General features: G+C 37.5%; 1 protein-coding gene across 1 annotated transcript in view; it reads right to left on the bottom strand.

The window, feature by feature from the left end:
• Positions 1-781: 781 nt before the first annotated feature.
• Positions 782-20,643, bottom strand: part of CWF19L2 (CWF19 like cell cycle control factor 2) — a 152,697-nt gene continuing 132,835 nt past the window's right edge. The window contains exons 17-18 of the mRNA XM_065945197.1: positions 5,058-5,159; positions 782-2,033 (exon numbers count right to left, since the gene is read on the bottom strand). Coding sequence (XP_065801269.1) covers positions 1,890-2,033; positions 5,058-5,159 — 246 coding nt within the window. The 3' untranslated portion in view covers positions 782-1,889. The remainder of the gene's footprint in view (positions 2,034-5,057; positions 5,160-20,643) is intronic.

Raw genomic sequence — 20,643 nt, forward strand, 5'->3', positions numbered from 1 at the left:
CCATGAAAGTAAAAGATGCTTACGCCTTGGAAGAAAAGTTATGACCAACCTAGACAGCATATTAAAAAGCAGAGACATTACTTTGACAACAAAGGTCTGTCTAGTCAAGGCTATGGATTTTCCAGTAGTCACATATGGATGTGAGAGTTGGACCTTAAAGAAAGTTGAGTGCCGAAGAATTGATGCTTTTGAACTGTGGTGTTGGAGAAGACTCTTGAAAGTCCCTTGGACTGCAAGGAGATCCAACCAGACCATCCTAAAGGAAATCAGTCCTGAATATTCATTGCAAGGACTGACGTTAAAGCTGAAACTCTAATACTTTAGCCACCTGATGTGAAGAACTGACTCACTGGAAAAGACCCTGATGCTGGTAAAGACTGAAGGCGGGAGGAGAAGGAGACGACAGAGGATGCGATGGTTGGATGGCATCACCAACTCAATGGACATGAGTTTGGGCAAACTCCAGAAGTTGGTGCTGGACAGGGAGGCCCAGTGTGCTACAGTCCGTGGGGTCCCAGAGTCGGACACAACTGAACGACTGAACTGAAGTATTTTTTATTTTTGTACTACCAGTATGCAATAAAATTCCCTGTCAACTAATGTTTGTTAACACAGTCAGTGAATAAGGAATAAGTGAATAAGTGAATAAGTGATTTCTTTGAGACTTTGTAGCAAGGCCATAATAGTCTGAAAACAGCAATAAATAAAATTTATACTGTCAATTATCAATGATAAAAACTATTAAATGCAATTTGCAAATACTGAGAATTTGAAATGATTAAACTTCCAACTTTTATTAAAATTTTAAAACTGGAGATAGAACATAAACATATCCTTTTTCAAGATACTAAATAAAGATATCAATATTAAAAATAACTGTCTGGTTATGAGTTATTCTAGAGTACATGTCACATTGATTCTAAATATTCAACATTTCATGACAAAATGTCAAGGTTTGGCTCCAAAAACTCCACATCTTTGAAAAAGGGTGGCTACAAAAATATCTTCCATGTAAAAAATAAAGTAGCAACACTCTTGGAGATGATGCCATACTTTATACTTATCAGTTTTTTCTCTTCATACCAAGTGTAAACATAAAGGAAAATGAAGAACTTTAGATCAAATAGGACAACAGAATGTGCTCCTGCCACTTAAAAACACACATATTACTTATTAGTTAATATTTTGTAATAATCAATACAACCCCAAAATGATGACTTGGCTAAAATTTTTAACTTTCACAGAAACCCCAAACGACTATAAACTGTGATTTTTGGAAAGTACATGTAAAATCACCAAAATTCAAACACACTATTTAAAACTGCAGAAATAAAAACAAATCACGAACGTATTATATACCTCATTTAATTATTTATTATTGGGGACATTCTTTTTTCCTTTAATAAAAAGAATAGCAGTGATATATATGGTATTGGTGGAAAATTAAGAGCTTCTATAAAATGCTGTGAGAAGAAATTTCAATTATCACTAAATATTCCACGTTTTAGTTTAAATGCAAAAGAAGCTAGTCAGTAGACTTAACAAACTTGAAGCAGACCTATTTCCCTCTGAACCAATGATTTGCGATACTTCCTAGATAACTCTTCAGGAAAGTCTTTCGATTAACTAAATAGTTTAGAACATGAAGACACAGGTACAGAACAGGACATGAACAGGTCACCCAACATAACTGGTCTCCATGGTTACTACAATGCAGTCCACAGGAGCAGGTGGTGAAGGAAACCAATACAATTCAGTGATGTACAGTTGTCAGAAACCCAGATCATGACACTCTTTTTCTATTACCTGATGGTTAGTTGTTCAGCTAGATGCAATGGAAATAAAACTGAAAGAAATCTGAAAAGGAAATAAAAAATGAAAGCTTTGCCTCAACATTTTTTATTTCCAGTGAAGTCAAATGGTTTCCACCACTGAGCAAACTGCAGTGCTTTCTTCCTCTGATCTTCAAAGCTTTCTCGCATCCCTTTCCTCCAAACTCTTGGTTCTATATCCAGCATGCCACCAATGATTTCCTTTTAAAAGAATGAGAAAAATACAAACACACACATGTATAAAGATTGAAAAACAGGAATGAAGGTATTCCTGTTTATTCTGTTACTAAATATAATATTAAGTACTTCTCTGCAAGGGTGCTCAAATTTTATATAAATATTCGTTTCAAGTTAAAAAAAAAACAAACTTGTTTTCATTTAATTCTAACTATGTAAACCCGGTGATTCCAAGGGTCCTTAATTGTGTCTCCTGTCAAACAATTTGTCTCTCTGTTGCTTTGTAGTACATCTATCAGATAGCAGCAAAGGGAAAGAAGAGAAAATGAAATTTAATTAATTTGGTCCTTATTACCTGCTCTGGTAAGAAAGTCTGAAGAAAAAGTTGACCAACATGTAGCAATTATAAACTTGATTGTTCAACTACTGTTGAATCTCAGGCTAATGTTCTCTCTACTACCCAGTATATTTAAAAACCAGTTTCTTCTTAGCTGGAGATCTTTTTTTTAGGAAATGAAAGCATATTTTAGTACCAATGCATGTAAACCAATAATTAAAAATTATAAATCACTTTCATTTAAAAAGCCATATTCCCAAGCTCTGAAATAATATATTTTCAATGGTCTGCTTATTATTCTAGATCATTTCTTTCATGACTCTCTTCCTGTTCCTATAATATCAGCTTTAGAGATTAATTAAATTTACGAGAGTGAGTGGGCTTCTCTAGTGGTTCAGTGGCAAAGAACCTGCCTGCCAATGCAGGTGATGCTGGTTTGATCCCTGGGTCAGGAAGATCCCCTGGAGAAGTAAACAGCAACTCACTTTAGTATTCTTGCCTGGGAAATCCCATGGACAGAGTCTGGCAGGCTACAGTTCATGGGGTCGCAAAAGAGTTGAACGTAACTCAATGACTGAGAACACATGCATGGTAGTGAGTATCCATATATAGAAAGATATGGGCGAGATTTATAATGCTTCAAGGAAGAGAAGTACAGTAATACAGGAAAACTCTGGGCTAGGGGTAGAATTCTGCATATTCAGTCTAGGTCTACAGGACTGTAAGACCTTGGATGTAATTGCTCTAAGACATAGGTTCTTCATCTTAACAAATATTCTATTAATAAATGGATCTACTATACACAAGCAAAGGCCAAATACTGTAGGTGATACAGAAATAACTAACATACATTTCTCTGTCTTCAGAAAACTCAACAGAATGCAGAGCTGTGGTGGGAGCCACAATAATAACTACATAAAGGACTGTCTTATAAAGTAGAATAAGGTAAATGCCAAAGTAGACTATATGGAGACTCAAAAAGAAAGGAGATTCTATTTGCTGGATAAATCAAGAAAAGCTTCATGGAAAAGGAAGTCTCTTCATTGGGTAAAGGAAGTAAAGGGGCCAAGAGGGACACAGTTTAAAAAGGGGACAAATTTAATGCAGGAGTTTCTTAGCATCAGCTAATCACTAGCAATGTAGTTTAAGAAAGCCTAGCTTACTTGACCTAAATTTTTCTAAAATTTGACCCAAATTTTTCTAAAATGGATTTAAAATTTTCTATAAAACATCAAATTTTGTCTCATGTGCACCATTAAGGTACACATACTCTAAGGATTGATTCTTGTTCTGTTACTGAAGCAGATATTAATGCAAAGAGACCAACTCTTCTTGCTGTCTAAACACCTGCAGGCTGAAGGGAGTTCGTGAGTACATAGGCTTTTTCTTGGAAAGAAATTTCGAGGAAACTGGATCAGTGATGTAATGCTAACTAAAGAAGTTTTTAACACTAAAACAGTATCATATAAATCAAAACATATGCATAATATTTGGAGGAGGACAATCTCCCAATCAAATTTATGTAAGTTAAAAATTTGATATTTACTTCATTTTTACTAGAATCATTTTTTTAAATAAATAAAAGCAGAGTCATAAAAGTTCTGAGTTATAAAACTCTACTGAAATTTAACAATGCTTTTCAGAGCAATGAAAACAAATTTCTTTCTAGTTAACTCTGGGAAAAGATATTCTGAAAAATTCTCAGACAAGTTTCTAAAACACATTTCAACAGTTCATAGATGAATGTGGTTTGGGGTCTCTCATTAGCCTTTAAGGACAACAGTATAAAAAATTGTGAGTCCAAACCTCACAGGTCCCTAATCATTGTAGAAAATGATCTGACACCGGGGATGAAAGTGGGGAGGAAAAACAAGGAGCCACGGACAAAGTCCATCTAGGCTCCTCTAATTTAGAGAGAAAGGCCTGACCTACACTAGACTGAAAGGCCACTTTCTTGAGCTGTTATTGACCAAACTTCTTTTGACTGCTCCCACAGCTACATTAGTTTCTTTCTTGGCCCTGATACTAACTTACATACTTCCCAGATAGTCAATAGAACTTAAATTTAAGGACTACATCCCTAGAAGGCAATTTGTAGTAATGGAAAGAATCCACTAGCAGCCGAAAGATCTACACTCTAGTATCTGACCAGAAACTGTGTGGAATGAGTGCTATATTCTTCTCAGACTGTACAGTACTTAGTTATAAATGAATATGTGAGATCATTTGTTTTCTAGTTCAAGCAAGAACTTATGCAACCCTTGGTTCTGTCACTTACTACCACATAATCCTGAGGAAGTTATATAGCCTCTCTGTAGATTGGTTTCAACATCTATAAAATGAAAGTATAAAATGTCTACATGATAGTGTTATTATGAACATTAAAGGTGTGCTGAGAACATTACCAGGCTCACTGTAAATCCTCAGTGAATAGGTTATCATCATTATCAATCATCATTCTCAGCACAAGCCTGGCTGTCTCCACAGGAAAACAGTACAGTCACCACTGACACTGTCAACAAACTGTTTGATTCCTAAGTGACATTCCTGACTGTTCTAAATATCCTGGTATATATTTCTTAATAGCTTCTGGGTACTCCCCCTGAAAACTGGGTTTTACTTCACTGTATATTGTGCCCAAAGTTATTTCACTTCAAAAGAAGTGTTAAAAAATTGCTAAATTCTGGAATTTTACAAATTTGTGAGCATACCTTTCCAAAGTAATGTGGGAATTTGTGCTGATCTTCAATGACATGGGCAAACCCTCCTTGGAGGCCAAAATTCACAGAGAAGTAAGGTAAGCCTCTGGGTACCTAAAAAAACAGATAAATCACACATGAATACAGCATGAAATCAGGAAGTTATGCTTAATCCCTCTTCCTAATTAAGTATTCCTCAAGACAAACATATACAATGAATTTCCAATTATAGACTACTTCAAAAAATAACCTAACTAAAACATTTCATTTTGTTGACTTTCAGTTGGATAAGTGCTTCATAATATCCAGTAATTATAATCAGAACCAATTACTTTTCTGTCTTTGGGAAAAACAGGAAAGAAAAGGCACTTTTAAAATATTTAACAACACAATAATTTTCTTTAGACTATGCAAATAGATTAAGGATATGCTTTCTTGTATTTTTTCTCACAGTGCAGAAAAGGAACTGGGGCTTAGTAATATACTCAGAGCTTTGTTATAACATCCTTGAACTTTTATTGCTACTTACTGATCAAAGATAAATTAAATGCAAACAATTAAAGCTTTTTTATTAACTGGTAAGGTGGTATAGTAATATTTAGTTTATCAATCTCATTTTAAAATATTGCCACTATTAAGTATTATCTTTCTCTACCTCTTACTACACACGATCAAAGACACACATGAACACACACACACACACGTGTGCAGGCATGAAGTATTTCAGACACTATCTTGATTGGGAAAGGTCATAATTTCTAGCTTTATATTAAGTAGATCTTCTGTCCTTGCAAGTTTTTCCTCCAAGCCCTAATTCTGTTACTAGAAAGTATTCAAATCAGTCAATTTAAAGTAATATTGGGCACTTCCCTGGTGGTCCAGTGGCTAAAACACTGCACTCCCAATGAAGGGGGCCTGGGTTCGAACTGTGGTTAACTAGAACCCACATGCCGAACTAAGAGTTTACATGTCACAACTAAAGATCTGGCATGGCGCTAAGACCCAACACAGTCAAGTAAGTAAATAAATAATTTTTTTAAAAAGTAATATTGCAGTTGTTCAGTCACAGTCATGTCCAACTCTTTGCGACCCCATGGACTGCAGCACGCAGGCTTCCCTGTGCTCCACTATCTCCCAGAGTTTGCTCAAATTCATGTCCAGTGAGTTGGTGATGCTATCTAACCATCACATCCTCTGCCACCCCCTTCTCCTGCCTTCAATCTTTCCCAGCATCAGGGTCTTTCCATATGAGTCGGCTCTTCACATCAGGTAGCCAAAGTATTGGAGCTTCAACATCAGTCCTTCTAATGAATATTCAAAGTTGATTTCCTTTAGGACTGACTGGTTTGATCTCCTTGTAGTCCAAGGACATCATGTCTTCTCCAGCATCACAATTTCAAAGCATCAATTGCCTTCTTTATGGTCCAAGTCTCAAATCCATACCGGACTACTGGAAAAACCGTAAGTTTGACAATATGGAACTGTGTCAGCAAAATGATGTCTCTGGTTTTTAATATGTTGTCTCAGATTGTCATAGCTTTCCTTAAAGGAACAAGCGTCTTTTAATTTCATGGCTGCAGTCACCATCACAGTGATTAAAATAATATCTCCCTCCCTTAATCCCCTCATAAAGTTGCATTTGCTAATTTTGGCAGTGAATTTTATTTGTTGTCATTCAGTTAATCAGTCATGTCCAACTCTTTGTGACCCCATGGATGCAGCACGTCAGGCTTTCCTGTCCTTCACCATCTCCCAGAGCTTGCTCAAACTCATGTCCATCAAGTCAGTGATGCCATCCAACAATCTCATCCTCTGTCATTCCCTTCTCCTCCTGCCTTCAATCTTTCCCTGGACCAGCGTCTTTTCTAATAAATTGGCTCTTCACATCAGGTGGCCAATGTATTGGAGCTTCAGCTTCAGTTCTTCTAATGAATATTCAGGATCAATTTCCATTAGGATTGACTGGCTTGATCTCCTTGCAGTCCAAGAGTCTTCTCCAGCACCATAGTTCAAAAGCATCAGTTCTTCAGTGACCAGCCTTCTTTATGGTTCAACTCTCACATCCATACAGGACTAATGGAAAAACCATACACTTGATTATATGAACCTTTGTCAGCAAAATAATGTCTCTGTTTTTTAATGCACTGTCTAGGTTTGTCATAGTTTTTCTACCAAGGAGCAAGCGTCTTTGGATTTTGTGACTACAGTCACAATCTGCAGTGACTCTGAAGCATGAAAATAAAGTCTGTCCCTGTTTCCATTGTTTCCACACCTACCTGCCATAAAGTGATGGGACTGGATGCCATGATCTTTGTTTTTTGAATGTTGAGTTTATGCCAGCTTTTTCACTCTCCTCTTTCACCGTCATCAAGAGGCTATTAGTTCCTCTTTGGTGTCTGCCATAAGGGCGGTGTCATCTGCATATCTGAGGTTATTGGTATTTCTCCCTACAATCTTGCTTCCAGCTTGTGTTTCATCCAGGCTGGCATTTCTCATGATGTACTCTGCATATAAGCTAACTAAGCAGGGTGATAATATACAGTCTCGATGTACTCCGTTCCCAATTTGGAACCAGTCTGTTGTTTCATGTCTGGTGTTAACTTTTGCTTCTTGATATCCATACAGGTTTCTCAGAAGGCAGGTAAAGTGCTCTGGTAGTCCCATCTAAATAAGAATTTTCCACAGTTTGTTGTGATCCACACAGTCAAAGGTTTTAGCATAATCAATGAAATGGAAGTAGATGTTTTTCTGGAATTCTCTTGCTTTTTTGATGATCCAACGGATGTTGGCAAATTGATCTCTGGCTCCTCTGCCATTTCCAAATCAAGCTTGAACATCTGAAAGCTCTCAGTTCACATACTATGGAAGCCCAGCTTGAAGAATTTTGAGTATTACTTTGATAGCATGTGAAATGAATGCAATTGTGCAGTAGTTTGAACATTCTTTGGCATTCCCCTCTTTGGGACTGGAATGAAAACTGACCTTTTCCAGTCCTATGGATACTGCTGCGTTTTCCAAATTTGCTGGCATATTGAGTACAGCACTTTCACAGCATCATCTTTTAGGATTGGAAATAGTTCAGCTGACATTCCATCACCTCCACTGGCTTTGTTCGCAGTGAAGTTTCCTAAGGCCCGCTTGACTTCACACTCCAAGATGTTTGGCTCTAGGTGAATGATCACACCATTGTGATTATCTGGGTCGTGAAGATCTTTTTGGTACAGTTCTTCTGTGTATTCTGGCCACCTCTTCTTAATATCTTCTGCTTCTGCTAGGTCCATACCATTTCTGTCCTTTATTGTGCCCACCTTTGCATGAAATATTCCATTGGTATCTCTAGTTTTCTTGAAGAGATCTCTAGTCTTTCCCATTCTATTGTTTTCCTCTGTTTCTTTGCATTAATTACTGAGGAAGGCTTTCTTATCTCTCCTTGCTGTTCTTTGGAACTCTGCATTCAAATGGGTATATCTTTCCTTTTCTCCTTTGCCTTTCACTTCTCTTCTTTTCACAGCTATTTGTAAGGTCTCCTCAGAGAGCCATTTTGTCTTTTTGCATTTCTTTTTCTTGGGGACGATTTTGATCACTGCCTCCTGTACAATGTCATAAACCTCCATTCATAGTTCTTCAGACACTCTATCATATCTAATCCCTTGATTATCACTTTAATTATACAATCATAAGGGATTTAATTTAGGTCATGTGGCCTTGTAGTTTTCCCTACTTTCCTCGATTTAAGTCTGTGTTCAGCAATAAGGAGTTCATTATCTGAGACACAGTCAGCTCCTGGTCTTATTTTTGCTGACTGTATAGAGCTTCTCCATCGTCTGCTGCAAATAATATAATCAATCTGATTTTGGCATTGACCCTCTGGTGATGTCCATGTGTAGAGTCTTCTCTTGTGTTGTCGGAAGAGGGTGTTTGCTATGACCCGTGCATTCTCTTGGCAAAACTCTGTTAACCTTTGCTCTGCTTCTTTTTGTACTCCAATAGCAAACTTGCCTGTTACTCCAGGTATTTCTTAACTTCCTACTTTTGCATTCCAGTCCCCTATGATGAAAAGCACATCCCTTTTTTGGTGTTAGTTCTAGAAGGTCTTATAGTTCTTCACAGAACCTTTCAATTTCAGCTTCTTTGGCATTAAGAGGTTGGGCGTAGACTTGGATTACTGTGATATTGATTGAATGGTTTGCCTCGGAAACGAACAGAGATCAGTTGTTTTTGAGATTGCACTGAAGTACTGCATTTCGGACTCTTTCATTGACTTTGAGGGCTACTCCCTTTCCTCTAAGGGATTCTTGCCCACAGTGGTAGATATAGTGGTCACCTGAATTAAATTTGACTATTGCTGTCCACTTTAGTTCACTGATCCCTAAAATGTCAATGTTCACTCCCATCTCCTGTTTGACCACTTCCAGTTTACCTTGATTCATGGACCTAACATTGTAGGTTCCTATGCAATATTGCTAACAGCATCAGACTTAACTTTCACCACCAAACATATCCATAACTGGGCGCTATTTCCACTTTGGCTCAGCCTCTTCATTCCTTTTGGAGCTATTTCTCTACTCTTCTCCGGGAGCATATTGGACACCACCAACCTCGGGAGTCGTCTTTCAGTGTCATATCTTCTTGCCCCTTCATACTGTTATGGGGTTCTCAAGGCAAGAATGCTGAAGTGGTTTGCCATTCCCTTCTCTAGTGGACCATGTTTTGTCAGAACTCTCCATCATGACCCGTCCGTCTGGGGTGGCCCTACACGGCATGACTCAGTTTCACTGAATTACATATTTCTACCTAATTATATATATTTTGTATTGTGCCCTCCAGAAGGCATGCCTTGGGAAGAGATAGTATGGTAGGGTGGAAGAAGAGTGGTCATCTTGAAATAGTATAAAGCAATTAAAACTGGGGCCTATAAAGAGTTGTACAGGTTATAGGAAAAGTGTAAGTTAAAAAATCAGCTTACAAAATAGTATATAATATAAAATGCAGATAAATGGTTACTACTCGTGCTTTTTAAAAAATATTTTCACATTTTAAAGTAAAATTTAAAACATGTATGACATAGACAGCCAAAAATTAGACAGACAAGACTCTAATCACAGTTCTGTTACTTATAACTATAACTTTAGGCAAGTTATTTAAGACCTGTGAGTCTTATGATAAATATGAAGAGCTCAGAAGTTGGCTGTGAGGATCAAATAGAAAAATGCATATTAAGTACACAGACTAATGTTTGGCAAAGAGAATATTATTCAAAAATTATTTTCATTTCCACCTCCTATTAACAATGCTTTGTGAAAATCTAATAGTCAAAAAAGAATGGGAAGCTCCATTAAAATACTTTTTGCTATCTGAAATAGATCAACATGTGTGAAACGTGAATATGAATGGCTAAAATTATATTGAAGACTACATGAATAAAGAACAGTACTCTCCAGGAGGAGAACTTGAGGAATCAATTTATGATAGCAGTGCCCATGTTTTTTGTTGGTATGATATTGTATTTTGTAGAGAAATGGCTCCCTAAATATGTCAATGCTCTAACTGCCTGTTTGCCATAAATAAATTACATTATATATATATATACATATATATGTATACAAATATATATATATATTTGAGGATATGATTAAGTTAGGGATCTTGAAATGGAAAGATTATCCCAGGTTATATAGGATATGACGGTCAGAGTCAGAGAAAGACTGGAAGATCCTATACTGGTTGGCTTTGAAAGAACCACAAGCCATGGAATGCAGGTGACTTCCAGAAACTAAAAAAGGCAAGGAAATGGATTCTCCCTAAGAGCCTAAAAAAAAAACTGGGCCTGCTAACATCTTGATTTTAAACCCATTTCGTATTTATGACTTCCAAAGTTATGAGATAATAATGTGTTATTTTTAAAGCACTAAGTTTGTGGTAATTTGTATATACACAGCAAAGCTCAACAACATATTGTATAATTTCCAAGATGAACACACTGTCACAAGCAACTCTTCTCTTACGGGAGGTTGCAAAAGGTACAACCTATGCTCTTGCTAGAAGAGTTACTAGTCAGTAGGCACTGCCAAGGCTCCATTATCAAAGTACATGTACATTTAGCACTCCCCTTTTCCTGCCCTGATCAGTAGGAGTGAAAGAAGTTGGAACTTTGGTACCACCCATGAAGAGTACTGACAGAATTACAGCAAAAAATTTTATTGATGATAGAAAAAGAGTAGTATTTGAGTTTTCCTCTTTAAACATAGCAGTCTTTAATCCTGACTTTCTATAATTGTCCTCATATTTAAAGGTCCTGCGGTAAACCCAAATTTTCCTTGAGGAGGACTTTGCTTAGTTTTGAAAGTCAAACCCAAGATGTCTTAGATGTTTTTCAACTGCTACAGTTATCACAGAATTAAATTTCAAAATCATAAAAAAAAGTTGAGAAAGAATTCATGTGACCACTCTATAAACTGTCGTGATAAAAACAAAACAAAACAAAAAAAAAACCTATCTTGTGAAAAAAGACCACTTTCTTGACAACTTAGTGAACATCACGCAACCCCTCTGCAATTAACATTCAGATATCTTTCCCTTGTGTATTTTCATGAACTTCACACTACAGTGAAAATAAATCAAAATACCTAGAGAAAGTAGACAAAATAGACATTTAAAAAAAAGAAGTTTATACTCACACAAATAAAAATATAAATGAACAGAGAATCTGAATGAATTATAAATACATGAATCTGTAGTAACAGCCAAGAATCTACTATGGGGAAAAAAAATCACCACTCCCAATACACATACAAAATACTTCATGAAACTAAGGAGATGAGAGGGTTGCTTTTTTTTGGATGTAGAGTTTTTTTTAAAAGAAGCATAATGAGATTTCTTCAGAATTAAAATAAAGCTAAAATAGATCAAGATTATTCACTTCGTGCTCAGAAACGTTATCATGTTTAAAAGACACTGGAAAGCTTAACTTTGTAAAAAGTGACCTGCTTTGAAATTATTCTTAGACTCAAGTTCTCATCACAATTCCATCTATATAATTATTGAATCCTAAAGCTAGGAGGGACTTCAAGAGGCCATCTAGTTCATTCCCAAGCTGCTCTGGCTCTCAAATAGTCTCAGATAAAACCCTATGTGGAGATTTAGAAAAGAAACCACTTCAAAGTTAAATATGTAATAACCATTGCAAGAATCTGTATGTGTTTCTTACTGATTAAGTGAAAATATTAACCCTCAAGGAACTTATTTCAGCTATATATTCAGATTAAAATAAATAAACTTGCAGTAGATACTAGATCATTGGTGTTGTTCAATCGCTAGTCATGTCCAATTCTTTGTGACCCCATGGACTGCAGCATGCCAGACTTCCCTGTCCTTCACTATCTCCTGAAGTTTGCTCAAACTCATGTCCATTGAGTTGGAGATGCTATCCAACCGTCTCATCCTCTGCCATCCCCTTCTCCTGCCCTCAATCTTTCATAGCACCAAGGTATTTTCCAATGAGTCACCTCTTCGCATTAGGTAGCCAAACGATTGGAGCTTCAGCATCAGTTCTTCCAATGAATATTCAGGGTTGATTTGCTTTAGGATTGATTGGTTTGATCTCCTTGCTGTCCGAGGGACTTTCAAGTCTTCTGCAGCATCACAATTCGAAAGCATCAATTCTTCAGCACTCAGCCTTCTTTATGGTACAACTCTCACATCTGTACACGATTACTGGAAAAACCACAGTTATGACTATAGCGACCTTTGTTGGCAAAGTGATGTCTCAGCTTTTTTTATACACTGTCTAGGTGGGTCACAGCTTTTCTTTCAAGGAGCAAACATCTCTTAATTTCATGGCTGCAGTCACCATCCACAGTGATTTTGGAGCTGAAGAAAAGAAAATCTGTCACGATTTCCATTGTTTCCCCATCTATGTGCCATGAAGCAATGGGACCGGAAGCCATGATCTTCATTTTCTGAATGCCGAGTTTTATGCCAGCTCCTTCTCTCTCCTCTTTCACCTTTACTAAGGGGCTCTTTAGTTCCTCTTCTTTCTGCCATTAGAGAGGTATCACCTGCATATTTGAGGCTGTTGACACTTCTCCTGGAAATCTTGATTCCAGCTTGTGATTCATCCAGACTGGCATTTTGCATAATGTACTCTGTTTAGAAGTTAAATAAGCAGGGTGACAATATACAGTCTTGATGTATTCCTTCTGCAATTCTGAACCAGTTTGTTGTTCTAAGTCTGGTTCTAAATGTTACTTCTTGACCTGCATACAGGTTTCTCAGGAGACAGGTAAGGTAGTCTGGTATTCCCACCTCCTTAAGAATGTTCCATAGTTTGTTGTGATCCACACAGTTAAAACCTCTTCATTCTTTCTGGAGTCATTTCTCTGCTCTCTCCCACTAACTTATCAGGCACCTTCCAGCCCGGGGCATTCATCTTCTGGTGTCATAGCTTTTTACCTTTTCATACTGTTCATGGATTTCTCGAGGCAAGAATACTGGCGTGGTTTGCCATTCCCTCCTCCAGAGGTACTAGGTGGCTTACCAATAAAATATTGCATATATAGTAGTTATCATGGAGTTCATATATGTTGACTTATATCTATCAATATATCTACTTGTTTTAAACTGATATTTAAGTTCAAAGACATTCTAAAAGATCTATTATTTTTTATTCTCCTTACATGTTTTCTATTTTTGATGTTATATTTTACATCTTTATGCCTATCCCTTAACTGTTTACTTTAGTTATACTTAATTTTATCATTTTTGTCTTTTAACTTTGCTAATAATTCAGTTGAAAAAATACTTATTTGGCTTTATTGGGGCTTAGCTGTGGCGTGCAGGATCTTTGCTGCCATGCGCCCAGGGCTCTAGAGTTGTGGCATGTGGGATTTGTCACCCCATGGCATGTGGGATCTTTCTTCCCTGACCAAGGACCGAACTTGCATCTGAAGGTGAATTCTTAACCACTGGACCATCACGGAAGTCCCTCTAATAGTTCTCCTTTTTGAGACTTTTTTTAACCTTCTTATTTTATACTGGGGTATAGCTTATTAACAATGTTGTGATAGTTTCAGACGAACAGCAAAGGGACTCAGTCATACATATATATGTATCCATTCTTCCCCAAACTCCCCCCCATCCAGGCTGTCATGTGACATTGAGCAGAGTTCCATGGATTTGTTGCTTATCCATTTTAAATACAGGAGTGTGTACATGTCCATCTGAAACTCCCTAACTGTCCTTCCCCGCACCGCTCCCCCCCACCCCGCCCTCGGCAACCATAAATAGGTTTTCTAAGTCTGTGAGTCTCTATTTCATAAGGAAGTTCTTTTGGATCATTTCTTTTGGATTCCATATGTAAGGGATATCATACAATATTTCTCCTTCTCTACCTAACTTACTTCACTCAGTATGACACTCTCTAGAGTAGGAGGGTTCCTTTCTCTCCACACCTTCTCCAGCATTTATTTCTGATGATAGCCATGCTGCCTGGTATCATTTCTTTACTATTATTTAACTTCTCTATGGCTGTTTCTTAAGCTATAAGATAGGGAAAAAGAGTTGGGTAGTTCAAGAAATAAACATATAAATGGCCTGGAGCTACTAAGCACTTAATAAATGTTTGCTCTAAGGCTATCATGGTAGGTGTTTTATATAGATAGATATCTCTTCTCTTTTGTGACATGTTTTATCAAGCCCTTAGTCCATTCATTAGGTAAGTTTTAAGGGGCTTTTCTATCAGTACTTACAAGTATTTTAAATATTAACAATATTAACCTCTGTCTTATCTGCCTCAGTTAGTGAGAGAGAAGAGATTTAATATGAAATCAATGATATCTGCTAACTTTGTGGGTTCTTCTTACCTAAGTTTAAAAGGTATCCTTCTTTCAGAAGTCTAGCCAAAAATATAATTCTATTGTATTCTAAATTGTTGTTAAAACCTAATTCTAATTTTGTTGTACACTGAGAAGCCTTGACTTTAGCAGGGAGCAACAGGAGGTGGGTAAATGTTAGCTGTGTGCTTGTCATATATGGCCTTTATTATTTTGAGGTATGTTCCCTCTATGCCCACCTTCTGGAGAAATTTATCATAAATGGATGCCAAATTTTATCTAAAGTTTTTTCTGCCATCTATTGAGATGATCACACGGTTTTTATTTTCAATTTGTTAATGTGTATCACATTGATCGATTTATGAATACTGAAAAATTCTTGCAATTCTGGGTTAAATCTCACTTGATCACGGTATATGATCTTTTTAATATATTGCTGGATTCAGTTTGCTGTTATTTGTTGAGGATTTTTTCATCTATGTTCATCAGTGATACTGAACTCTAATCTTTTTTGTGATATCTTTGTCTGGTTTTAGTATCAGGGTGACGCTGGACTCATAGAATGAATTTAGAAGCGTTCCTTCCTCTGCAAATTTTTGGAATAGTTTCAGAAGGATAAATGTTCGGTAGAATTCAGCTGTAAAGTCATCTGGTTCTAGATTTTTGTTTGCTGGAAATTTTTAAATTACTGACTCAATTTCAGTACTGGTAACTCGTCCATTCATCTTTTCTATTTGTGCTTGGCTCAGTTTGGGAAGATTATATCTTCAAAAGACCCCAAATAGCCAAAACAATCTTGAGAAAGAAGAACAAAGCTGAAAGAATTATGCTCCCTGACTTCAGACTATACTCTTTAATACAAAGCTACACCCATCAGAACAGTTTGATACTGGCATTAAAAATAGACACAGATCAATGGAACAGAATAGAGAGCCCAGAAATAAACTCACACACCTATGGTCATCAAAAAGAAGCAAGAATATACAATGAACAAAAGACAGTATCTTCAATAAACAGTGTTGGGAAAACTAGACAGATATATGTAAAGAAGTGAAATGAGAACATTCTATAACACCATACAAAAAATAAAAGTCAAAATGGATTAAAGATCTAAAGTTAAGGCCAGATACTATAAAATGCCTACAGGAAAACACAGAACACTCAGGGACATGAATCACAGCAAAAGTTTTGAATCCATCTCCTGGAGTATATTAAAAAAAGCAAAAGTAAACAAATGGGTCCTAAGTAAATTTAAAAGCTTTTGCACAGCAAAGGAAATTATCAACAAAATTTAAAGACAACCTACTAAATGGGAGAAAATTTTTGCAAATTATATGACCAATAAGGGGTTAATCCAACATATATAAACAGTTCATACGACACAATATGAAAACAAACAAACAACCCAATTATAAAGGGGATAAAAAACTGAATAGACATTTTACCAAGGAGGAATGAAGATGGCCACAGGCATATGAAAAGATGCTCAAAATCACTAATCATCAGGAAAATGCTAATCAAAACCAAAACCACAATGAGATATCTCCTAACACCTTTATGGCTACTGCTAAAAATAAAGCAAATAACAAAGTTGGCAAGGATATGAAGAAAAGAGAACACTCAAACACTATTGGTGGGAATGTAAATTGGTGTAGCCACTGGGCAAAACAGTATAGAGGTTTATTAAAAAACTTAATATACAACTACCATATAACTCAGCAATTCCTCTCCTGGGTATATATATCTGCAAAAAACAAAAACACTAATTTGAAAAGGTATATGCATAGAAATGTTTATGATGTTGTTCAGGTGCCAAGTCATGTCCTGCTCTTTGCGAGCCCATGGACTGCAGCATGCTAGACCTCCCTGTCCCTCACCATCTTCCACAGTTTGCCCAAGTTCATGTCCATTGACTTGGTGATGCCATTCAGCCATCTCATCCTCTGTTGCCCTCTTCTTTTTCTGCCTTCAATCTTTCCCGGCATCAGGGTCTTTTCCAATGAGTCAGCTCTTTGCATCAGATGGCCAAAGTACTGAAACTTCAGGATCACCATCAGTCCTTTCAATGAATATTCAGGGTTAATATCCTTCAGGATTAACTTGTTTGACCTCCTCACTGTCCACAGGACTCTCAAGAGTCCACCACCATGGTTCAAAAGCATCAATTATTCGATTTTTTATGGTCCAATTCTCATATCTGTATATGATTACCGGAAAGATCACAACCTTGACTATATAGACCATTGACGGCAAAATGATGTCTTTGCTTTCTAATACACTGTCTAGGTTTGTCATGGGCTTTCCTGGTGGGTCAGCAGTAAAGAATCCGCCTGCAAGGCAGGAGATGCAGGTTCGATCCCTGGGTGGGGAAGATCTCCTGGAGGAAGTGAATCCTAATGATAAAGGAGCCTGGTGAGCTATGGTCCACTGGGTCACAAAGAGTCAGACACAACTGAAGCGACTGAGCACTGTCTGCCACAGCTTTTCTCCCAAGAAGCAATCGTCTTCTAATTCCATGACTGCAGTCACCATACACAGGGATTTTAGAGCCCAAGAAGAGGAAATCTTTCACAGCTTCCACCTTTTCCCCTTCGATTTGTAATGAAGAGATGGGATCGAATGCCATTTTAGTTAATTTAATATTGAGTTTTAAGCCGGCTTTTCCACTCTCTTCTTTCACCCTCATCAAGAGGCTCTTTAGTTCCACTTCACTTTCTGCCATTACAGTAACATCATTTGCATATCTGAGGTTGTTGATGTTTCTCCTGGCAACCTTGATTCCAGCTTGTAAGTCATCCAGCCCAGCACTTAGCATGATGTACTAAGCTAAGCACATCGTGTATAAGCTGAATAAACAGGGTGATGACACACAGCCTCGCTGTACTCCTTTCTTGATTTTGAACCAGTCCGTTGTTCCATATAAGGTTCTAACTTGCTTCTTGACCTTCACACAGGTTCTGCAGGACACAAGTAAGACGATCTGGTATTCCCATCTCTTTAAGAATTTTCCACAGTTTGTTATGACCCACACAGTCAAAGTTTTTAGCATAGTTAATGAAACAGAAATAGATGTTTTTCTGGAATTCCCTTGCTTTCTCTATGATCCAGTCAAAGCTGGCAATTTCCTCTCTGGTTCCTCTGCCTTTTCTAAACCCAGTTTGTACATCTTGGAAGTTCTTGTTTCATGTAATGCTGAAGCCTAGCCCGAAGGATTTTGAGCATAACTTTACTAGTGTGGAAAGTGAACCTTACTAGCATGGAAAGTGAGTGCAACTGTCCAGTAGTTTGAATATTCTTTAGCATTGCCCTTCTTGGGAATTGGGACGAAGACTGACCTGTTCCAGTCCTGTGGCCACTGCTAGGTTTTCCAAATTTGCTGACATATTGAATGCAACATTTTAACATCATCATGTTTTACGATTTTAGGAGCTGCTGGAATTTCATCACCTCCACTAGCTTTATTGGCAGCAGTGCTTCCTAATGCCCTTTTGACTTCACATTCCAATACGTCTGGCTCTAGGTGAGTGATCACACCAATGTGGTTATCCAGGTCATTAAGATCTTCTGTGTATAGTTCTTCTATGTGTTCTTGACATCTTTTCTTGATCTCGCCTGTTTCTGTTAGGTCTTCACCATTTCAGTCCTTTACTGTGCCCATATTTACATGAAATGTTCCTTTGATTATTCCAATTTTCTTGAAGAGATCTCTGGTCTCCTTCATGGTCACTGCCTTGTCATGCTGAAGGGGCTTGTCTAACTCTATGAAGCTATGAACCACGTCACGCAGGGCCACTCAAGATGGATGGTTTCCACTGGGGAGTTCTGATATAATGTGGTCCATTGGAGGAAGGCATGGCAAAACCGCCCCAGTATTCTTGCCGTGAGAACCCCATGAATTGTATAAAAAGCCAAATGTTCATCAGTTCAGGTTCAGTTGCTCAGTCATGTCTGACTCTTTTACAACCACATGGACTGCAGCATGCCAGGATTCCCTGACCATCACCAACTCCCGGAGCTTGCTCAAACTCATGTCCATCAAGTTGGTGATACCATCCAACCATCTCACCCTCTGCCATCCCCTTCTCCTCCTGCCTTCAATCTTCCCCAGCTTCAGGGTCTTTTCCAATGAGTCAGTTCTTCACATCAGGTGGCCAAAGTATTCGAGTTTCAGTTTCAGCATCAGTCCTTCCAATGAATATTCAGGACTGATTTCCCTTAGGATTGACTGGTTGGAAAATGTCCATAGCAGCATTATTTACAATAGCCAAGATATGAAAGCATCTTAAGTGTCCATCAACAGATGAATGGATAAAGATGTTAAAAAGAACAGAATTTTGCTATCTGCAGCAACAGGGATGGACGTGGATGGCTCTAGGCATTGTGGGAGCTGAAACATGGCAGAGAAGGGCAAATACTGTATGATATCACTCATACGTGGGATCTAAAAAATACAACAAGCTAATGAATAAAGCGGGAAAGCAGCAGACACACAGATACAGAGGACACACTGGGGTTACCGGGACCGACGAGCAGGGCGCTACGGGGTGGCGGAGCTGAAGGTACAAACTACCATGTACAAGACAGGCTCAGGGATGTACTGCACAACATGGAGAATACAGCCAATATTTGTAATAACTGTAAATGGAAACTAAACTTTCAAAATTATACTAAATTTCTTTTTAACTTTTAAAAAGAGAAAAGACATACAAATGGTTTTACTTTTGAATTAAAATTTTCTCCAATAATGCAGATTTCAATCTTTTGTCTGGGATATAAGAAAGGAAATAGGAGATTCTATTGGTCACATGTATCAGGAGTCTGGATTTCCAAAAGAAATTCAAGAGAAATAGTCTAGTGATATCTTCTATAATAAGGGTCAGCAAAATTTTAAAAACTTTTAAAAAATTAAAACCTATAATAAAAGTTTTAATTTAAATAAAATAATTTGGGCATTGCAGATCATAAAATTTTTCTTATAACTCTCAATTCTGCCCTTGTAGCATGAAAGCAGCCAAAAACAGTCCTTATAAAAGGATATATCTATGTTACTATAAAATTTCATTCACACAAACAGGCAGGAGGCTAGACTTAGTACCAAGAATGCAGTTCACAACTCTTGAACCAGAATCTAAGCTACAAAAAGTCTTTGCTCTGCTTCATTATGTATAAATGTACCTAGAACACTGGCAGGTAAATAGCAGGCACTCAAATATACATTCATATAATACTCTTTTCATAGAAAAAGGAAAAGAAATCTATAGTTGTATTATATATCTATTCCATTTAATGTGTATTTCAAGAAAAGAAGGAGGTCATTACAGAAGTACTCAACTTAAGTGTTACTTCAATTTAAAACGTGACCTGATCTGTATTTCTGTGTCTCTTTTTCTGTTTTGCATATAGGGTTATCGCCACCATCTATCTAAATTCCGTATATATGTGTTAGTATACTGTAATGTTCTTTATCTTTCTGACTTACTTCACTCTGTATAATGGGCAGAACTCTGGGGGAGAACGTGAGGGTGGGATGTTTTGAAAGAACAGCATGTATATTATCTATGGTGAAACGGACCACCAGCCCAGGTGGGATACATGAGTCAGGTGCTCGGGCCTGGTGCACTGGGAGGACCCTGAGGAGTCGGGTGGAGAGGGAGGTGGGAGGGGGGATCGGGATGGGGAATACATGTAACTATATGGCTGATTCATGTCAATGTATGACAAAACCCACTGAAATGTTGTAAAGTGATTGGCCTCCAACTAATAAAATA

The sequence above is a fragment of the Muntiacus reevesi genome, chromosome 9, assembly GCF_963930625.1.
Source record: "Muntiacus reevesi chromosome 9, mMunRee1.1, whole genome shotgun sequence".
NCBI lineage: Eukaryota > Metazoa > Chordata > Mammalia > Artiodactyla > Cervidae > Muntiacus > Muntiacus reevesi.